Source organism: Micromesistius poutassou, assembly GCF_964030765.1.
Source record: "Micromesistius poutassou genome assembly, chromosome: 11".
In the NCBI taxonomy this organism is placed as follows: Eukaryota; Metazoa; Chordata; class Actinopteri; order Gadiformes; family Gadidae; genus Micromesistius; species Micromesistius poutassou.
Window position 1 is genome coordinate 5342933 of NC_140281.1, and position 21258 is coordinate 5364190.

Consider the following 21258-nt stretch of genomic DNA (forward strand, 5'->3'; position numbering starts at 1 on the left):
TATATATATATATATATTTTTTTTTTTTAACTCCACATTAAATGCACAGATGTTTTTGCCAGCGGTTTGGCTAATGCCAAAATCCCTTGGATGGTGGGGACCAAGGCGTTTTACCTCTAATTTTTCCTCCAGACTAAGGGTCTCAAATCTGTGCTCCAACAGATGATCTACCTCAGGGTTTCTCAACGGGGGCGTTCATAGAACCTAGGGGGCGCTGTGAAACTTTGCTTGTGTAGCGGTCATTATTTTTTACTTTTTAAACTTTCATGGTTTTCAAATATTTTCGGTGCAAAAATAGGATAACTGAAATAAAAATCCTTTTAACCCCCTTTCTAACCCCTCTATCGTCTCATCTACTTTTTACTTTATGCTCAGTACCGTCATGATCGCCATAGTAACGCCGATAAACAAATCAACCTCATCGCAGTAGTGTGGTGCTTTCCGAAACTATTTCGCCCTCCCCTGACTTCCACTGGTTGGTTTGCGGGACATGCAAAGCAAGCGGTGGATGGGGCATTACGCTAAGCAACATGAATCGCATCCATATGACATAGTAAGGCAACATAAGACGTGAATAAAGCTAACTCCGCTTAGCATGCTAATTGTAAACAATAGAACGTGCGCATTACATGTAGACCACCGCAACGTCGCTTATTACGTCTGCGAACCGATAAACACTTTCATAAGGTACGCACACCAACCGGCACATACGCATTTAACACTGATGTTACAGGCGCTTAACTTGTATAGTAACAAACTACTTTAATTACTATTTGAACTTAAACGTGCTACTCTCCAACTCAGAACGAAGTGGATAAAGGCTGCACATGCGCAGCGTTGCTAGGCAACGTCACGTAAACAAAGGGAGTCTTTCGTACACATATTGAACCCAAGTTCGCGGGTTAACAGTTCAATAACCAATAAAAATGTACACAAGCACTGTTACGTATTAAACGTCAATAGCTCAATAATAAAACCTTTTAATAAAATTCTGAATACGTGAGGTGAGGACTAGGTTACTCGAGTCATGACTCATCACGCGCGCCACACACATTACGCTGTAGTGGAACGAACCATATATGTCCATGGCGGTGCCGGTGGGGCTAGCCCCACCAGGAAGTAAAAGAATCTCCGTCCACTTCAACAGAGAAACACTCTGAGCATGCGCATTTCAAATTTTCAAGCCCAATACACAATGGCTGTTTCTGAAATGCTATACTACATACTACATACTGCATACTGACACAGTATATACTGTGCACTACATACTACTCCCCGCCCTAGTATGCAGTATAGTATGCAAGTATGACAAGTATCATGCAGTGTACTACACAGTCACATGACCAAAAGATTCGGTTATAAATATAAACGGTTGAGCCATTTGTTCTGTTAACAATGAAAAACACACGATTACAAAAACATACGAAAGCTTATCACATCAAAATAAACAACTAATTACAACTAATTATACATTTATACATGTATGTATTTGTATTTGTATTCGCCGCTCGCATTGTCCGCCATTATTTTAAATGTTCAGCGGTGCCGCGTTGCATTGTGGGATACAGTATCCGACGTAGTGAGCTCTGGATGTATACTAGAATTTTTTGACCGATTAGTACATCATCCGGGTAACTGTCGCATACTGCAAAAAAACATTTTTCGCGTACTGCATACTACTTACTACTTTTACGTCACGATCAGTATACGAGCAGTATGTAGTATGCCATTTCAGAAACAGCCATTACATTGGGCTGGTGGGGCTAGAGCCCCTCTTGCCCCACCGGATGAACTCAGCCGGAAGAAGCAAGCTAGGGTCGACTAAAAATGAACTAAAAGCGCCGAACTTATTATTTTACAGTACTTTCTGGGGAGATTTTTTTATTTTATATATATATATATATATTATTTTTTTAATATAATATATTTATTATATTTTTATTTTTATTTTTTATTTTTTATTTTTTTTTCTTGTGAGAGTAGGTGGGGCCGAGCCCCACCTGCCCCTAATGACCAGTCGCCACTGGTCGCCGCCATTATTGTGTCTTACATGTAATACCATTGGTCGCCACACGAGCGGAGTGCGCACCTGTTTATGAGCGTTCAGCGCGATTATCATTTAAAATGGATGTTGTTATCATTTGTATGTATTGTAATAGTAATTATATATATTAATTATTTGTGTTTATTTGTTTACATAACACATAATAATTAGTAGAGCAGAAAAGACGATATCTGCTGCAGGCGGACCAGTTAATGTCTATACCTGTTTGCCGACCCATTGTACAGGCAATAAAACGCGCTGCATCCCATGCTGAGTGTCCAAGTGAATACTACACAAGAAATACACAACGCAGGTTACATATATATATATATATATATATTGTGGTGGGCCGTTATCGGCGTTAACGTGCTGCGTGAACGCGAGACTCTTATATATCGGCTGGATTATTGCAATTCCCTCTCTATCTACCTCTATCCCTCTATCTTCACTCAGACGTTTACAGCTGGTCCAAAATGCAGCAGCGCGTCTTTTAACTGGTACCAGGAGGCGTGAGCACATCACCCCCATTCTGGCCTCCTTGCACTGGCTCCCTATTCTTTTTAGGATCGTTTAAAGTTTTATTATTTGTTTTTATGTGCCACGCTCACGGCTCAAGCAGAGAGGTGACAGAGCCTTTGCTGTCGCTGCTCCACGTCTGTGGAACCAGCTCCCCCAGGACATTAGATCTGCCCCCTCCATTTCTGCCTTCAAGTCCAGGCTAAAAACCCACTTTTACTCCCTGGCCTTCCCTGCCCCCTAACCATTTATCTACTGCTCATGTGGTGTGCACTGATATTGAATGTTCCTCCTTTTGTATTGATATATATATATATATATATATATATATATATATATATATATATATATACATACACACACACACACACACACACACACACACATATATATATATATATATATATATACACACATTTGTTTTTATTTATTGACATTGTGCAGCACTTTGGTCAGTGTGTGTGAATGTGCTCTATAAATTAAACTTACTTACTTACTATATATAATAATAATAATAATAATATATATATATATATATATATATATATATATATATATATATATATATATATATATATCGCCGTTAATCTATTCTCAAAGTTGAACTAACCAGAAGCTGTTTAATGTGTTTTAAGAGTTGTTTAATAAAAGAGAGTTGTTTAATAAAATATACTGTCCATAATCGCTCCATATGCTGGGTACAATGTAGCAATGATAATAGAAACAACCAGGCCCGGTTCCAGAACAGAATGCCTTGGGGTGCATCTGAGATTATAGGGGGTGCACCAGTACTATAGTAAAACCAGCTACCCAGCTTCAGTTCAGACTTCGCTTTTTACACTAGGCCTTTCTACCAGTAGATAGACAAGCACTACATGTTGGGACAAAAACATTTACTGTGCTTAAAAGATGGTATCACATCATGTCTTGTGATGTGGAGAACATTTCAGCTGCAACGTTAGCTTATTGATATCCAAGCTTTGGATATGAGAATGAATTAATAATGGTTAAATTAAATCAAATTTGAAAAGGCTCAAGAGGTTCACATACTTTCAAGCAGCACTGTAGCCTTGTGAGACCAAATAATTTAACAACATAAACATAAAACATGCTCACATGTATTTATATAAGTGAACCACTAAATGTCACAAAATAATTTTACATTATCATTCACAAGATAATGCTTGAAATATATCACTTCATGTCTAATACATCTAGATTATATGGAACCTTTTGAATTAAATTACAAAAAAATAGCTTTTCCCTGATATTCTAATATTATGAGATGCACCTTTATGTGAACCACTTAATGTCAATAAGTGCTTATTCTGCTGCCCAAAACTTTTAATGCTGACAGATAAAACCCAATTAGGAATGTTATTTTCACAAAAAGTAATCAGTAATACATAGTGCCTTTCTTAAAGTTCACAAGATTGTAAATAAATACAATCAAAACACAATTGGCAAATATGGGTTCTTATGAACAACACAGTGGCGCCGGCAAAGGCTGCTTGTCCGGGAGTGAGAGCTGCGCCGGCAAAGGCAGCGAGTCGGGCAGGATTGAGCTAGCGTTGCTAGTGCTAGTGTTCACAACGGTTATACTGTCTGATGTATTGGATTCTTTTGCGGTGTTCTTTTTTATTTTCGGATATCCATTGTAAATGCCTAATTGTTGCTGCCGAAGAAGTTTAATGTCACTGACGTGCGCGCCGCCGGACGGGGCGCAGTTCACGCGCACCTGTCATAATAATAATAACGTTCTTATCGGTTTAGTGAGCAAAATAAATGCAGCAAACAACGGTATTTAATGGAACAATTCGTTTTGTGAGCAAGTGTTTTATTTTTTTTAATCATATTTATAAAAAAATTATAATAATTCACTCCCTCCTTTTTTCAATTGAGGGTGCAAACAATTTTTTTGGGGGTGCAATGCATGCTTATGCACCCCCGTAGAACCGGGCCTGGAAACAACTTGGGTGAGCTGCCCGCCTTGGTACGGTGGTAGGCGCGATTCCGGGAAAACCGCTTCGCGGCACGGTTCGTTTTTTTATTTCTTGCGTGCTCGTGCCGCCCCCCATGTAATGCAGCCCCGGGCGGCTGCCCGGTTCGCCCGTGCCTAAAACCGCCACTGCGTACCAGCCGTCTGCCGTCAACGCCACCGCCACCCCGGCTGCCGCGACGCGCACCGGAGACGAGCGTCCCGTGGACCTGTAGCGAGAACGCGTCCCGGCGCCGTTATATTTTCCCGCGTTTGAGCTGCGCGAGGAGGTGCCTCGCGAGGAGCCCCTGGAGCCACCGGCGAAACAAAGCATACAATACTATGTCGGCGAAACAAAGCACACAATAGCCTATTCAAAGAGCTGATTTATTTAACCAAGAGGAGGCCTCTCTGAGCAGTCAGTGCGGACTAAACTGGACCAAAGCAGGCGTTAGAGGAACCGTGAAGTGGCCCGTGGGCCTCCAGGTGACTCTTCAGCCATACTGGTTCATATGCTGGTGTCAGTTCCGTTAAAAACAACATCACAATTATTTGTATTGCTGCAGGAATTAACAATAGTTTAATAATTAAATGTCCATCTTGTGTGGTGTCATTATACTTTTTATGTCGGAGTTGGAGCAGGACAGAGAAAGTAAAAGGAAGAGACGGAAGATTCCCAGGAGGAATGTTCAGTCCTTTCCAATCAGTCAGTCTGTGGGGATAAAAACACACGCACGCACACACGCACGCACGCACGCACGCACGCACAAACACGCACGCACGCACGCACGCACACACACACACACACACACACACACACACACACACACACACACACACACACACACACACACACACACACATATAGGAGGGGATAGTGGGGTAAGATGACATTTGACACCCAATTTTCATGTTGTCCTATAGGCAAGGAAAAATAAGACAAAATAAAGTAAAGTTAAATTAAAACGTTAACTTTTATTTCAGGATGTCCCCCCTGTCAATCAAAATGATAACCGCGTTCCTTACTCCGCCACCTTACTTCTTTATGGTACGACACATCTCCATGCTCCGAGCCCACCTCTTTCAAAAACAGCTGGCACTGGCCACAAGACTGTTTTGATGACTGCGCTGTATCATCCAGTTCGAGAACTTTTTCACAAAGCACTTCTTGCTGGGTAATGCAATGATATCGTTGCATTATTCAATTTCAAAAAAAGTTTAGTCGTTTCATGACAAACTGACATTTTGAAAAGTCTGTATCTGGTCGGGGCACACCTGCTCACACCTTTAGCATGAACTGCTTCAAAAATGCATCCTCGAAAAAACACCTGGATGCTCGGGCGATTTCTTCAGTATAGTATAGGTACTTGGCTCCGTATTTGTATCACCATGTTGTGTTGTGTCAAAACGTGAAATTTAATTGTATTCCTTTATCACCGACACTGCCTCATAGCACAGAAGACATAGGCTATAGTTTTTTCTCCTTGAAGCACAAAAATGTATTCGCTTCATTCATTAAATTGCCTTCCTTCTCCATCAATTTTTCTCTTGGGCATTTTGCATGTTCTAGATAAACGCGGATTTGGAAACACTGCAACCATAGGTAGGATGGCGTAATATTGTGGGTTGCATTGTGGGAGATGCATTTAAAAAAAAAAATGTTTAATACGTTTTTTGAGATATGCATTTGAAGCTCTCGCGGCCACATAAAATGAGGCATAAAATCTGCTTTAGAGACTTAACTTAACTTTAGTGTAACATGGTGGGGTAAGTTAACTGGCTGAACCTACCCATGGACCTATAAAGAAAAGGACACCGGATTGAAACATGGCGCCCATTCATTCCTATGGAAACTTCTCAGTGGCGCAGGGCAACATCATGGACCTATAAAGAATGGACACCGGATTGAAACATGGCGCCCATTCATTCCTATGGAAACTTCTCAGTGGCGCAGGGCGACATCAAGGACAGAATTGCTTCCGCATCATGGGAGCCTAGCCACGCCCTAGTGTATGACGTTCAGGATTTAGAAATATTCTCATTCTCTAGCAATGTTAGCATTGAAGTATAAGCGAGAGGTCTGAGCGAGCACAGTTGCATTGTTTACCGATCATGGAAGTATAAGTTACTAACCCCCCTGATTATTCACTATATGTGATACTATACGTGCACTGAGCCCTCTCGGAGTGAACAGGGATATCTACTTCTGGGCCCCATGAATCGAGGGACCCATCCACAGCCCGCTAAAACAACTGCAATACCAGGCTTGGCAACTGAGCACTGGTTGATTGCGGAAGAAGGCACTGCTCCTGGGGGTCTGAACCTACCCCACAGCATGTGGCTCACTTTGCCCCACAGCCACCATTTTGGAAAAAACTGCCTAGTGTAACAATTCAGGCTAATCTTCAACTCAATTATTGCCATCCCCAGTGAGAGGTCTGAGCGAGCGCAGTCGCATTGTTTACCGACCATGGAAGTATAAGGTACTAACCCCCCCAATTATTCCAACACAGTTTCACTGAGCTGTCTCACTCTTATTTATTGTGAACACTCCAGGCCCATCATGAAACGAATATTTGCGGTTTTACCAACTATTGTGATGTCATGGAATGGCATTGTTTATTATTTTCTAACTTTCATTAAACTTAAAGCTGATTTAGTCCTTCGAGCCACCTCTGAATGATCACTCAATGTCTTTAATTCCCTTGTACTTTGAGCAGTGAAGGCATCACTTTTAAGTCACTTGTAGTATGCTATGATTCACAAGAAGTGCATTAAAAAGGTTAATTATAATTGTATTACTAATTGCATCATTATGAATTAATCACTTGCATTAAGGGTAATTATTCTATACACCGTGCAGGCAGCAAACAGGTAAATGAAGACCTGATCAACAGATAAATAAAGCATTTTATATATTTTTTTGTATATCAAAGTACCGTTAAATCAAATACAAAACATTGTTTCATCATCTCCTATGAGGGCATTCTCAACAAATCCAGACTATATCAGATAAGGCCTAAAACTGCCATACATTGGTGACATACAAATGCACACACATACAGTGGACAGACTTCAACACACACACACAACACACAGATTTCAACAAACTTGTGTAACGAGTCAACACACACACAGTGGACAGAGTTGTGTAGTGCGTCAACACACACACACACACACAAATACACACACACACATACACATGGGATAGACTTGTGTAAGGAGTCAACATACACACACCCCCCCCCCCACCCCCCCCCCACACACACACACACACAGTGGACAGACTTGTGTAACGAGGCAACACACACACACACACACACACACACACACACACACACACACACACACACACACACACACACACAGTGGACGGACGTGTGTAAGGAGTCAACACACACACAGTGGACACATGGGGGAGGGGCTACCACTAGCAGACGGGGCAGAAGAGAACTCGCTCCATTTGCGGTGTAGAACTCCAGTTGAACTAATGCATGACAGGTTGTGTGGGAGACCATGGCTGGAGGACACGTTGTGGGGCAGACTGTAGAGGATCTACAGTCGAAGCAGCTGGTCTTACGCTCCCTCTACTCTCAAACTCTGGGGACTGAAAATCAAGGTACGCCCTCTCAAAGGGCTCTGCTTAGATTTTAAAATATAGAAAGGATCCCTACAGAGAAGTACAACTTTTCTTTACCCTTCGCTTGATCCAGTCCGTTTTTTATTGTGTCTAACCCAGTCTCGCTCAAGGAGAAGTCTCTCTATTGGGCTGCTCTCTCCAGCTCCCAGTCACACCTCCACCGTTCTCCTGCAACCACCCAGCTCTTGCGAGATTTCTCCTCGAGCGAGACTTGGTTGGGCACAATAGCAAACTAACTGGATCAAGCGAAAGGTATTTCGCTTGATCTCTCCAGGGCTCCTTTCCATAATGTGAGAACATAGCCATAGACCACATAGTCAGTGGTCACCAGGCCCTTAGGCCCATCCATGTAGGATTCAAACCGCAGGCCGTTCACAAATGTTTAATGGCTGCAGCCTTCTCCCTCAATAATGGACTCTTTCTAAAAATTGTTCTCATTTGTCCCTTAGACCCAAATTCTCAGAAAATAGGGTCCAGGTCGAAAAATCCAGAGGTTTCCTTTAAGATGTCTGTCTGTCTGTCTGTTTTGCCTGATTGTCTGTGCGTTTCAGTTTGTCTGGATAGGCTATCTTGATTGTCTGTCATTCTGTGCTGTTAAATTTGTCTGACTTTCTATCCAATCTGTCTGTCTTGTCTGATGGCCTCTTTGTTCTGGCTGTCTGTGTCCGTCTATCTGCCTTTTTGCCTGCTCCTGCTGTTTCAGTCCTTTTGTCTGTACGTTCGGTTCTATGCATCTCGGTCAGTCTGTCTCTCCTGTCCGTATGTCTGCCTGCCCGTCTGTCTGCCGTCTCTGTGTTCCTCATATGGTGGTGGCTCCTCCCCTTCCCGTGTCACACTTGACCTCTGGTCTGCTGCTGGATCCAGTCGGCGAACTTGACCACCTGGGTGTAGACCCCTGGGCGGTTCAGCCGGGCGCAGCCCTCCCCCCAGCTCACCACACCCGCCAGGAACCAGCGCTGCCCACGCTCAACACACACCAGGGGCCCGCCAGAGTCCCCCTGAAACACACATACACATACATATACACACACACACACACACACACACACACACACACACACACACACACACACACACACACACACATTTTAATTTCATCTAATTTATTTTTGGTTAAGCATACAAAGCAAAAGTAGTTACAACAAATACATAGAATTCACTAACTAAAAATGTTTCTGTTTCTCTCTCACTCTCTCTCTCACACACACACACACACACACACACACACACACACACACCTGGCAGGCATCCACCCCTCCTTGGAGGTTTCCAGCGCACAGCATCCTGGGAGTGACGGCGTCGTCGTACAACTTGTTACACGTGTTCCTGTTGATGATCTTCACCGGCGCCTCCTGCAGCCGCGCTGCCAGCTCCCCTGGAGACCCCTCCCACAGAGACCCCCCCCCCCGGGACACGTCAGGAGGAGCATACAGCATGGACCCCCATCACCATAACCGCCCCCCCCTCCATCAACATGACCCCACTAGAACCTCTCTAAATGGTTAGAGTCTTCTGCATGTCTGTGCTGGTGAACTCTGTGCCGTGCAGTGGTGTAGCTGGGAGTCCAGAAAGGGAATACTGCGAGTGAGGAATGGGCTGGGCAGGGCACTGGCCGAGGTACTGCTTGTAGGTTCCACGCCCAAAGATCACAGCCTACCTGGAAGCAACCTTGAGGGTTAGGGTTAGGGTTAGGGGTAGATGGTGGGTTAGGGTTTGGTTAGGGTTAGGGTTAGAGTTTGGTTAGGGTTAGGTGTTAGGGTTAGGGTTTGGTTAGGGTTAGGTGTTAGGGTTAGGGTTAGGTTGGGCGTATGCCCAACAGGGGTGTACTTCTAATACTGTAGAGTAGAAACAGCCTCTCACCGTCCTCCATCAGCACGCCCCAGCCGGTGACATAGCAGCTGGTGGCAGTGCTGAAGGTGTGGGAGGGCGCGGGCACGCAGACAGGCTGCACCAGGTCGCTGAAGAACACGGGCGCACTGAGCTCTAGCAGCGCCAGGTCGTAGTCCGAGGTGAACTGGTCGTACTGGGGATGCAGCACGATGCGGCGGATGGGCCGTGTGGCCGCGCCCGCGTTGCCCGTGCTCATGGCCCGCAGGCCCATGAAGGCTCGCCAGGACCGGGCGTCCGAGTACCTGGGCAGGACAGGTAGGGAGGAATTAGTTCTCCCTCCATCGGGTCGGAGGTACAGGCTGCCCAGGATAAGGTGCAATCCACCTTATTCCGACTATCTATTTCCCATGATTCATAGTGGCCCGCTGGTCTTCCATTTCCGGTCGAGTGCTGTTAACATTGCGGCCAGCACATTTGCACCACTAGCGCATATCTTGAAGGCTACGGCAATAGTTTTAAAAGTTATATATGACATTATGTCAAAATGGCAAGTCGAGCACAAGTGGAGCCCGAACTCATCCTCTCACTAAAGTACTACCAGCTACGTATTCTCACTTCTAACCGGAAATGGTAAACCGCACTGGTCATCATGGCGGCGTGCATTGTTTAGCCTGGAATAAGGTGGATAGGTATACATGTTCCCAGTACCGGCGCTCCGCACACGCAGAACACGCACTGCGCGTAGGGCACCAAGTGTCTGGGGGGGCACCAAAAAAATCTGTCTCGTAATAAATCATCATCATAATAATAATCATAATAAAGCGATATATTTATAATTAACATGTGTAAAACATGTTAATAGCAATACAAAAGTAACATTTGCTCGAGAAAAAGATGTGTCTCCTCTCTCTCCCCTTGGTGCCCCCCTCCCCCACATCCCAGTGGTATGTTCGATTAAATCATTCTCAAGTTTGGCAGACACCTGTGTTAGGACATGGCCTCGAAAAGGCAAGAAGAGTCGGGGGCGGATAAGAGAAATAAGAAGAGACAGCGAGATGATGCACGCACGTCGATGGCAGGTAAGAAAATGTTTTAAATAAAAATGGCTAATTCTGTATATATTTTGTCCTTGTATGAATGTCTATGCTTTTGCCAGGTAATGTTAACGTTACCGTTAACATCAACAAACTAACATTAGCTCCTATATTATTTTAGCCATCAGAAGTCGTCAGCCAAGTATTAGCCAAGTTTACTTATATAGGTCTACTGCATTTCAGGACGTTTATTTGGCGTTTGTTATGTAGCCTACGTTATGACGTTATGCATGTGTACTGTGAACCAACGAGTATGCAATTGTGTACTGTAGTGGAAAAAGTAATGCTACAGATGATACTTTAAAGTAATGAGTTGATGAATGGAGAATGGCTCCTGGTAACATGAATTCTGAGAAACCTTGCATCTGCCTTCACATTCATAGTTTTCAAATTATGTCGATTTTTTTTTATATTGTGAGCCATCAATCATTGTCTTAAAGGTAAAATAGTTTTAAATGTTGTCATGCATCAGTGTTTTACACATTGGCTTACATAAACCTGTAATTAATATGTAATATTGTTTTTGAATCAAGGTGCAAAACTGTATTTCAGTGTACAATCCCTGAGTATTTTTTCTTGTATTTCTGAATGCAGGGTCAATGCTTAGATATGTGCAAGGAGTTCCTCAAGACCAGGAGGAAGATTTAGATGATCAACCATCCACCAGCAGTTCAAGCACACATCATCAACCACCAATCTCTGCAGACTCTGCAACAGCACCCAGCCCTGACCAACAACCATCAACTACTAGTTCAGGACTTATGTTAATGTTTGGTGCTATTGTTAATGCAAAATGAGTGTAGTCTTTTATCAAGATTTTAATTTCTCTTTATTTGCACATTACATTTTGCAAAACATTAATGTTGAGAAGTTATTTTGGAAATAAAGAGAAACGTACTGACAATTACTGAATTGATGTTTGATTGATGATTTTCAGGGGGGCACCACAATGCATTTGTGCTTAGGGCACCCAAATGGCTAGCGCCGGCCCTGCATGTTCCTATATTCCTAGTGCAATAAATGCACTCAACAAGTGTTAAACCTTGATGGTACTTTCAAACACCACTAAAGCGCTTTATTTTTTAAAGAATTTAAATCAAATTGAATAGACTTTTATTAAGGAACAGTGTTATTTTATTGAATTGGTTGTATTTGGTCCAGTTGTTTTGTCTCATGTCTTTATATGTTGTATTTGTGTCTGCTGTAAACCAAATTTCCCTTTTGGGACAAATACTAGACGAGTACTGAGCTGAACTGAACTGGGGAAAGAGAAGGCCTTGGTCTCTCCCCCATAGCTGGGCAGTTCAGTGGAACTGGTTGATGATAGTGGAACAGTCCCTCTGTGGGGTCTACATTCTGAAGCCCTATTCTGAACTGTTGGATGGCGCCGCTGTGGAGACCCGGCCCAACGGTGGACCTCAGTTTGTGTTTGTTATTGTTAAGTATAACTGACGTCAGAACTGGAGATGTTGATGATGCCAACTGTATTCAGTTTCATCCACCTCGTACCTAGACTTAAAGTTAGCGTGGGCAATCTGAGGATCCAACCATAGAAATCCCATCCCTCCCTTAAAGACCTCCCTCCAAAGCCATTCACCAAAAACAGGTTACTAGCTCACTGGCTCTAGCAACAGGTCTGCTAGCCTTGTGGCGGGTAGCCGGGTAGGAGGGTTTAAAGCAGGTTACTATTACTAGTTTGTAGCTGCTCCAATTGTGATTGTATGCTTTGTCTGTACTCAGCCTCAGTCATGTGATAAAAGGCAATGACAGCTGTGACGGCCCTCTGGCTGTCTTCGTGTGTTGTTGTGAAGCTTGGGGCAAGACCCTTCACTCCTCCCTGTCTCTCTCTCCTCTCAGGTGGTTCATGGTGGGTGGAGCTGCACAATCGTGTTCGCTCCTCCCTGCCAAGAGCCGGGCCATGACACAGCAGAATCCTTACTTGATGGCGTCTGAGTCCTGGAAGCAGTGTGCGGCAGAGATGAGCCAGCGGTTGGACACCAGCGAGGCCCCACACACGTGGCCGTAGCGGTCCATCTGGAGGCTGACCTGCCAGGGCCAGGAGCCCACCCCCGCATCAGCACCCCCCACGATCTTAGAGCGCTTTCTAGGTCTGGTGCCACAGCCTGGGGAGAGGGAGGGAGGGAAAGGGGGGGGAGGGGGAAGGAGGGGGAGGGAGGGAGGGGGAGGGAGGGGAGAGAGAGTGAGAGAGGCACAGCTTTTATCAACAAGAGCAGAGTATGATTAAAAGATCACAATAAGAGGGACTATTGCAAACTGATCAAGAAAAAGAAAGACAGAACTAGGACTGCAAGCAGTCACACGCGGTGTTCGGCCTATCCCAGCGGCCTCTCTTTTCAGTAGTAATTACTCCTAGACCAAACCATGCCTCCGGCAGGGGAGGTTCCATGTTATCTCTCAGACACCAAATCGCACACTCACGTAGTGTGACAGAGTGATGGTAGTGAAAGAGTGATGGTAGTGAGAGAGTGATGGTAGTGACAGAGTGATGGTAGTGACTGAGTGATGGTAGTGACAGAGTGATGGTAGTGACAGAGATAGTGATGGTACTGACAGAGATAGTGATGTACTGACAGAGTGACAGTAGTGACAGGGTGAGGGGAGCAGACCACTGACCACAGCGCTGCTCATCAGAGCCGTCGGAGCAGTCCTTGGCTCCATCACACTCGGGGTTTAGCTTGTTCACGCACTTCCCGCTGGCACATTTGTAGGACGATGGCAGACAGCCTTTGTTGTCTAACAATGGAAAGATTAAAAATGTGCAGTTAATTAAGGTGTTTAGGGAGTTTGATATATACATATCTATGTGAATAGTTGGATATATACATATCTATGTGAATAGTTTGATATATATATGTGAATAGTTTGATATTGAATGACGAAGACACAAGGACAACACTAACACATCATTGGGCATTACCTCCTTTTTAATAATTGCATTTGGGGGTACTACTAGAATAGGGTTACATGCCTCTATGTTAGAAATACCCCTTATTATTCTCACACTGTTCATTTCTGCAAAACCAATTTTAGTGTCTTTCAAAAACGGTTAAATCATGTCGTTGTCATGTCATGTTGTATCATGTCGCATTAAGGCCCGCCTCCTGAGTAGCCCAGTCTGCTGTGATTGGACAGCACGCTCACTCTGTTGCTGTTCCCGTTTAGCCGGGAGGCGCGACTTCTGCACTTCAGCACCGCTGTCAGAAGAAACTTTTGTTGCTACATATGGAAAACACGTGAAATACACTGACTCTAGTTTAGCTTTTAAAATCCTTCATGGTCTAGCTCCACCTCCTTTACAAGAATATAAAAAAAGGAACACAAATAGCACAACCAGAGCAGGCTCCAGAGGTAATTGCACTGTTCCCTTTAGGAGAACCTTTGAACCGTGCCTTTGGCCAGGCAATGTTTTGCTATAGAGCAACCAACACCTGGAACTCTATACCAATTGCAATACGCAGTGCAAAAACTATCAACTCTTACCTAATTTTCCAATCATCTTAAAAAATGGCTTCTGGAAAATCAAACCTGTTGTCACTAGCTGGGATAATTTGTAAGGTTTATTATGATGTTTTACTCTGATTTTTCTGATCTACCTGTTAGGGACTAAGGATGGAAATTAGCCTTTGGCTATAATCCTGTATATATATATATATATATATATATATTTTTTTTTTTAAATGTTCATCAATATACTTTATATGTCCCTTTATGAAATAAATAAACTTCAACTCATTGAACTAGTAGTCCTATATCCTAAACACAGGCCATATACAAACTTATGAGAGGAAGTTCTAGCAAGATATGAACTATGATATCAACACCATAACCACGTAGAAACAATGAAAGCTCCCGCTCACATGCTCTGCTGCAGTTGAGCTCGTCACTGCGGTCCCTGCAGTCCAGGACTCCGTCACACACCGAGGACTTGGGCACACACACCTTGTTTGGACACATGTGGAAACACTTCCCACCTAAAGAAACACACACACACACACACACACACACACACACACATTCTTTATTATAACTATATAAGCCCAATTAAAAATGGTAATGACGGTTTAATAAAAGAGTACCATGGTGATGATAGTTTGTTAATATGTTAAAATAGGACAGATTTGGTTCCGATTAGTTTCGTTGTAAGGACTATGGACAATATGTCATATTCTTACATCGTGGATTTCAATATTCAAAGCATTCTTTTATGGTACGGTATGGTGTGGTATGGTGTGATAGGGTACGGTGTGGTACTGTAAGGTATGGTACGGTAGGGTGCGGTACTGTATGGTATGGTGTGGTACTGTAAGGTACGGTACGGTAGGGTGCGGTACTGTAAGGTATGGTACAGTACTGTAAGGTATGGTACGGTGCGGTACTGTAAGGTACGGCACGGTACGGTAGGGTACAGTACGGTGCAGTACAGTATGCTGCGGTACTGTAAGGTACGGTACAGTACGGTACAGTACTGTACAGTACGGCGCAGCACGTCGTGCTTTAACTGGTAGTGTAAATGCAAATGGCTGTGGCGCGGTGTGGTTGGATGCATAGTGCGGATGGAGAAAGGTCAGTGTCGGGCGTACCGCAGCTGGCCTCCTCACTGCTATCTCCACAGGGGGCCTGGCTAAGGCACCGGCTCCCTGGAGGTTTACACTCTCCGTTCCCACAGGACAAGTCCCCGGGCTTACAGGACGCTGCAACACACACACACACACACACACACAAAGTAGTTATACATACACATGGTTAATTACAAACACACACACACAGACACACAAACACACACACCCACACACATTTGTTTGTCCTCCAGTTATTGACGGTTATAAGCTGTCTGTAAAATATTTTATGACTGTATGGACAATTTCTAGACCAGGATCCATCTTCCATAAACATGATGAGCCACTCACGGCACTTGGTCTCGTCCCGTCCGTCAGAGCAGTCCCTGACGCCATCACACACCTTCCTCAGCGGGACGCAGCGGCCGTCCCCACAGCGGAACTGGCGAGGACACGCTGAGGACCAGAGAACAGGACTAGTCTCACCGTAGAGCCACAGAAAGAGAACTCAGTAGTCCTGTACGGCTGCTTGGCATAGGACTGACATCCTATTCTCTTTGGGCACATCAATGATTTGCTTCAGGGACAGTAGGGCCATAAGGGGAGGCAAGGGCTGATTTACTGGGACCATGGGAGGCCCTAGTGTCTTTAGGGCAATTTATGTTTCATCAGGGCTGTGAAAGTCATGGCAGGGAACACCACAAAACCCTAAACTGCAGTACTGCTCTGAACCGCTGCACATGTAATGTCGTGTAATGTCTCTCACGTGTGGCAAGCACTAGTGGACTCATTTAACCAACGACAAACTGCTGTTCCCATAAGCAGTTGTTTCACGAAAAAAAGACTTGAGGGACTGAGGGACATTTGACCCCATTGAGTCAGCGGAGCCACCATTAGGTCATGCACCAGACCCTCCATCCTCCACAAGAAGCCACAAGAAGGGGATGGCTTTCACACCAGTGGTCTGACCATGAAACAATGCGTGTTGGAGGGAAGCTGGCGTCAGGCCTCACCGTTCTCCAGGGAGAAGGAGCGGTAGGGCAGGTAGAAGCCCTTGTGAGTGACAGCCTGAGCGGTAGAGCAGGTAGAAGCCTTTGTGAGTGACAGCCTCACCGTTCTCCGGGGAGAAGGAGCGGTAGAGCAGGTAGAAGCCCTTGTGAGTGACAGATTCATCCGAGTGGAAGTGGAGGGTGACTGGAGACGAGTAGATGCGCTTCCTGCTGCTCTCTGACACGGGGTTACACAGCCTGGGAGAGGGGGATACACCATGTTATTATAGATGGTACCAGCGGGGGTATCCCCCTACCTGGTGCTCGAGGGGTGGAGTCCTGACAGACTCAGTTTCTGTGGCCTTCTCTTGGTGACGGGGGCGCTTTTCCAACACGCTTTTACAGAGACCCCCCAAAATGTTGCTGTAAGGCTTTCAGGGGGTCTCCAGTGTCAAGTCAAGGGTTCTCTGACCCCCGAGACCCCCTGTATATCACATTCTGGTTCCAAGCGTGTGCATTGTTTTTTATACCAGGACACCTGGTGCCTGGTGTAAAGTTACTAGACCAAGCAAATCAATGTGTGTCGTAGGCACGCGCATCACGTTTTCACATCACACATTACAATTTTCAGAATAAAAATTTAAAAAGAAGCCATTTGGTGGACTTTCAGCTCAGAAAAGATCATGGACATTGGAATTTCATCATGGACATTATTATTGTTATTTTTTATGTGTGTTTTCTGGCAATTTTTGGCATGATTGTTTTATCTATGTTTTATTTATGTTTTATCTGTATTTTAATTGCCACACAACAATGTTGGTATTTTTTGGCATTGAAGATTTTAAATTTAAAACAGCTCATTATGTAGAGTAGCCAATGGGGTCGATCGTTTCATTTGATATAAAGGTTTGTTTTTGTGATTAAAATAAATTAAAAATAGGACGTGAGTGTGTTTATGTATGACAACGCAAATCGTGCATAAATTAGCCTAGTCTAGCCTATGTGCGCAGCGCATATGATGGGAGACGTAGGTGGCATCAGGAGTTTTTTAACCACGGAAAATGAAGGGCAGTCTACTTTGGAAGTATTTCTACTTAGTAGTCAAGGCGGATATGAACCTGTTTATGTCCAATGTAAGGGTTGTGGATATTCATTTCATTCGATTGAAGGACAGGATTTCATTGAGTTGGCCCAGAACTTATTAATGTCGGTGCTACATGGATCAGTGGCAGGCAGCGCAGGACGTAGCCTAGCTGATGGCCTGAAACTTTGATGGATGGATTATGTAGGCTAAAGAGTTCCCATGAAAGTTGCTGTTTGTGTAATAATAGCCAAGTTTTCAAGGAAAAGGGCCTTTCGTCAATGGTAAGAGTTGATTTTCATATCAATAAGCTGCTTTTGTGTTAACGTTAATTTTACTTCACTGGGGTCACTCGTGTTCATTTGTTTGTAGGCTACCAACAGAGCCTCTTGTGTTAATTTTTGGGGGCCTTTGAATTCATTTCAGTTGGCTATATGATTGGGCTATGGCGCCTGTGTTTACAGAGGCCAGCGACGGGACATAGGACTCGACTACTCACGTTCAAAGACACATTTCTTTGAAAATGTTTAGAACCTCAAGAATAGATTTGATGATTTAAGCTACTCTATTGGGTTTATGTATTTGACTGAAAATGTCAGTGCCTCACCAGCCACGAACCTCACCGCACTGCTGTTATTCACATCTCCTCATTTACATTTACATCTCAGTTAGAATCACCCAACATTTAACAGTGTAGGCTACACGATTAGCATTCAGACAAACTCATTAAAAATATAGGCTACTCCTGTGTGACTTTCACTTCTAAAACTAAGATTATGTTTACCGTAAAAATGACGTGGCTTACCCATAAGATTATTTGCAAACTTTATTAAATGGTATCCTAGCAACACATGCATGAACCCTACGGGTTATCAGAAGGGACAAAAAACATTTGAATAAACAAATTATGAAAACACGTCTGCAGCGTGTGCTAAATAGGACCAATCTTATGCTGTGCAAGAGAGGTTTACAATAGCAAAAATAGGTTTGCGATGACGGCCGCAATGCTTGTAAGTGTCTTGTCTTCCAGTAGTAAGCTAGATGGATATTATTCTATTCAATCAATATATATATACAAGTCTGTACTGGGTTAGTGTTTCCCTGTTTTCCTGGAGGTAAAGGTAAGGGGAGATGACACCCAGCAAACATTTCAACGTCGATCAGACGTCTAATCGACGTTGGTCATGGAGGTCGAAACAACGTCGATTTGAGGGGATGATATGAAAGTTTTTCTGACGTTGGTCGAAAGACCGACGTCGTTTCGACGGCTCATAGACAACATCAATTCACGTCGTTTCGACGTTGTATAGACATTATTTCAACCTACGTTAAATTTACTTTTAAGCCAAGACACTAAATATCCACTTAATTATGAAAAAAAAATAGTATTAAGCTACATTTCAGTTACCTTGTAGTATGCCCTAATTTACGGTTTTCAGTATAGCTACCCACTAAACCTATAACAAGCAGTTCTTGTGCTGCATGTAGATAATTAAACATTTCTCAATCTGTTGTAAACATATTTACAACCATTAGACCAATTCCAGCCAACTTTGCCGACATGAGACATGTATAGATATAACCAAATGTAGCCTATAGAGCATTTGGTCACATCAAAAGGATAGCAATATTTGGCTACATCTATAATATTTTGTTTAATTATGCATACTCTATCAATCAAGCATGAATACATGTCCTATTAATCTTCAGCAAAAGACAGATTTCAGGGTATAAAGTGCACTATCAAAAACATTTTATTTATACCCAAGTAGGCCTACATCTTCTTTAAACAACAAAATGAAAACTTATTGGGACCAAAATCCCATCCCCCAGTCCTTGCAGGTGCATGTTTCAGGTGTAAACTCATGGCTGCTTCGATTTCTGTATCTGTGGCCTTGGGATTCCATCTCGTCACAGCAGCTGGAAAGAAAACACCAGTACAAGGTTGGGGGAGAGTGGGAAGTTTGACTGGCCAAAATACACCAAGTATTTGGCTCAGTGGACGAAGACAGTGTTACATCTGGCACTGCTGCGTCAGTGCAATGTGTTTTACGGTAACGTGCGATTCACGTGACCGTACCTGTTTTCAGTGAGTTGCGTTTTGGTTAATAAACGGAGAGCACGCTCCAAGTAAGCTCTGGCTTCAGTCTCCGTTATTCAAACATAACATTGGCGACGAGAGATGGCTGATTGCTCCCTACCACCACCCTCCCCCTTCCTAGCCCTACCGGGAGAACCACCGGTGCCGTGGCCTCGCTGGATTTCCTCGTTTGAAACTTATATTCTAGCTGCCGGCTTAGAAGATGTTTCGGCAGTGAGGAAACGTGCACTCTTGCTGCACTGCCTAGGAGCGGAGGGACAGCGCGTGTTTGGAACTCTCGGCAACGCAACAACTTACACAAATGCCGTGGAGCTACTAAAAGCACATTTCGCAGCCCCACAAAGTGCTCTGCTCCGTCGCGTCATATTCCGACGGAGACACCAACGGTCGGGTGAGTCAGTGACGCAGTTCATGGCTTATTTACGAGGTTTAGCTAGCTTGTGCAAGTTCGGGGCCTTACAGGACGAAATGATAAGGGACCACCTGATACTGCACACAAACTGTGACAAAATAAGGGAGACTCCTACTGGAAAATGATGATTTAACATTAGCAGCAGCTCTACACCTTGCAGTTCAGGTTGAATCTGCTCTGGAATGTGCAGCTAGTTTATCCCCCTCCACGTGCCCCTCCTGCACGTGAGTGCAGACAGCAGCGAGGAGAACATATTACTAGCCTCTCAGTCACGTGACCGCCCACACCAGCCATGTGGGAATTGTGGCTCTTCTGCGCACAATTCAAGAGCTCAGATTTGTCCTGGCCGTGGTAAAACCTGCTCCAACTGCGGGAAACTCAACCACTTTCACAAAGTCTGTAGGTCTGCCCCAGCTAGAGCCTCCCAGCCACTTACCACAATCATCCACAATGTTAGCTCAGGACGAGCGCCATTTAAAACATGCTCGTTGATGGTTGGTGATGTTACTCTACCGCTCCTCCTAGACACTGGAGCCACGGTGTCCCTCCTGAACTTGGCGACTTACACACAGTTTTTCTCCCACGAGCCACTGGGGCAGCCCACCACCACCCTGCGTGGCTATGCCAACTCAAAGATTGACATCGTGGGCTCCCTTCAGCTGCCTGTGAAATACGGAGAGAAGACACTGCCACTCTTCAGGTTCAATATCGCACGCCACGGGACCAACCTCCTAGGCCTCGACCTTTTCAACAGCCTCGGTTTCACTCTGCTAGACACCGCTGGCTCAGAGATTCACACTGTTACCATCCCCTGGCAGCAACAGTGGCCCATGCTGTTCAGCGGTGTGGGCTGCAGCCCTTGTTAGACCCGCAGGTGACGCCTGTCATCCAGCCCCTCCGCCGCTCTCCACTGGCCCTCCGCGATGACATCTCCTCTGAGCTACAGAGCATGCTCGATGGCGACATCATCGAGCAGGTGAATGCATCGCCCTGGAT

General features: G+C 44.4%; 1 protein-coding gene across 1 annotated transcript in view; it reads right to left on the minus strand.

Moving 5' to 3' along the window:
* Positions 1-9008: 9008 nt before the first annotated feature.
* The window catches only part of LOC311355116 (suppressor of tumorigenicity 14 protein), a gene marked incomplete at both ends in the record, with an annotated part of 28267 nt that continues 16017 nt past the window's right edge, over positions 9009-21258 (minus strand). Inside the window, 9 exons of the mRNA XM_084474847.1 lie at positions 9009-9176; positions 9417-9553; positions 10039-10310; positions 13042-13225; positions 13737-13856; positions 14981-15094; positions 15704-15814; positions 16031-16135; positions 16793-16926. Coding sequence (XP_084330973.1) covers positions 9009-9176; positions 9417-9553; positions 10039-10310; positions 13042-13225; positions 13737-13856; positions 14981-15094; positions 15704-15814; positions 16031-16135; positions 16793-16926 — 1345 coding nt within the window. The remainder of the gene's footprint in view (positions 9177-9416; positions 9554-10038; positions 10311-13041; positions 13226-13736; positions 13857-14980; positions 15095-15703; positions 15815-16030; positions 16136-16792; positions 16927-21258) is intronic.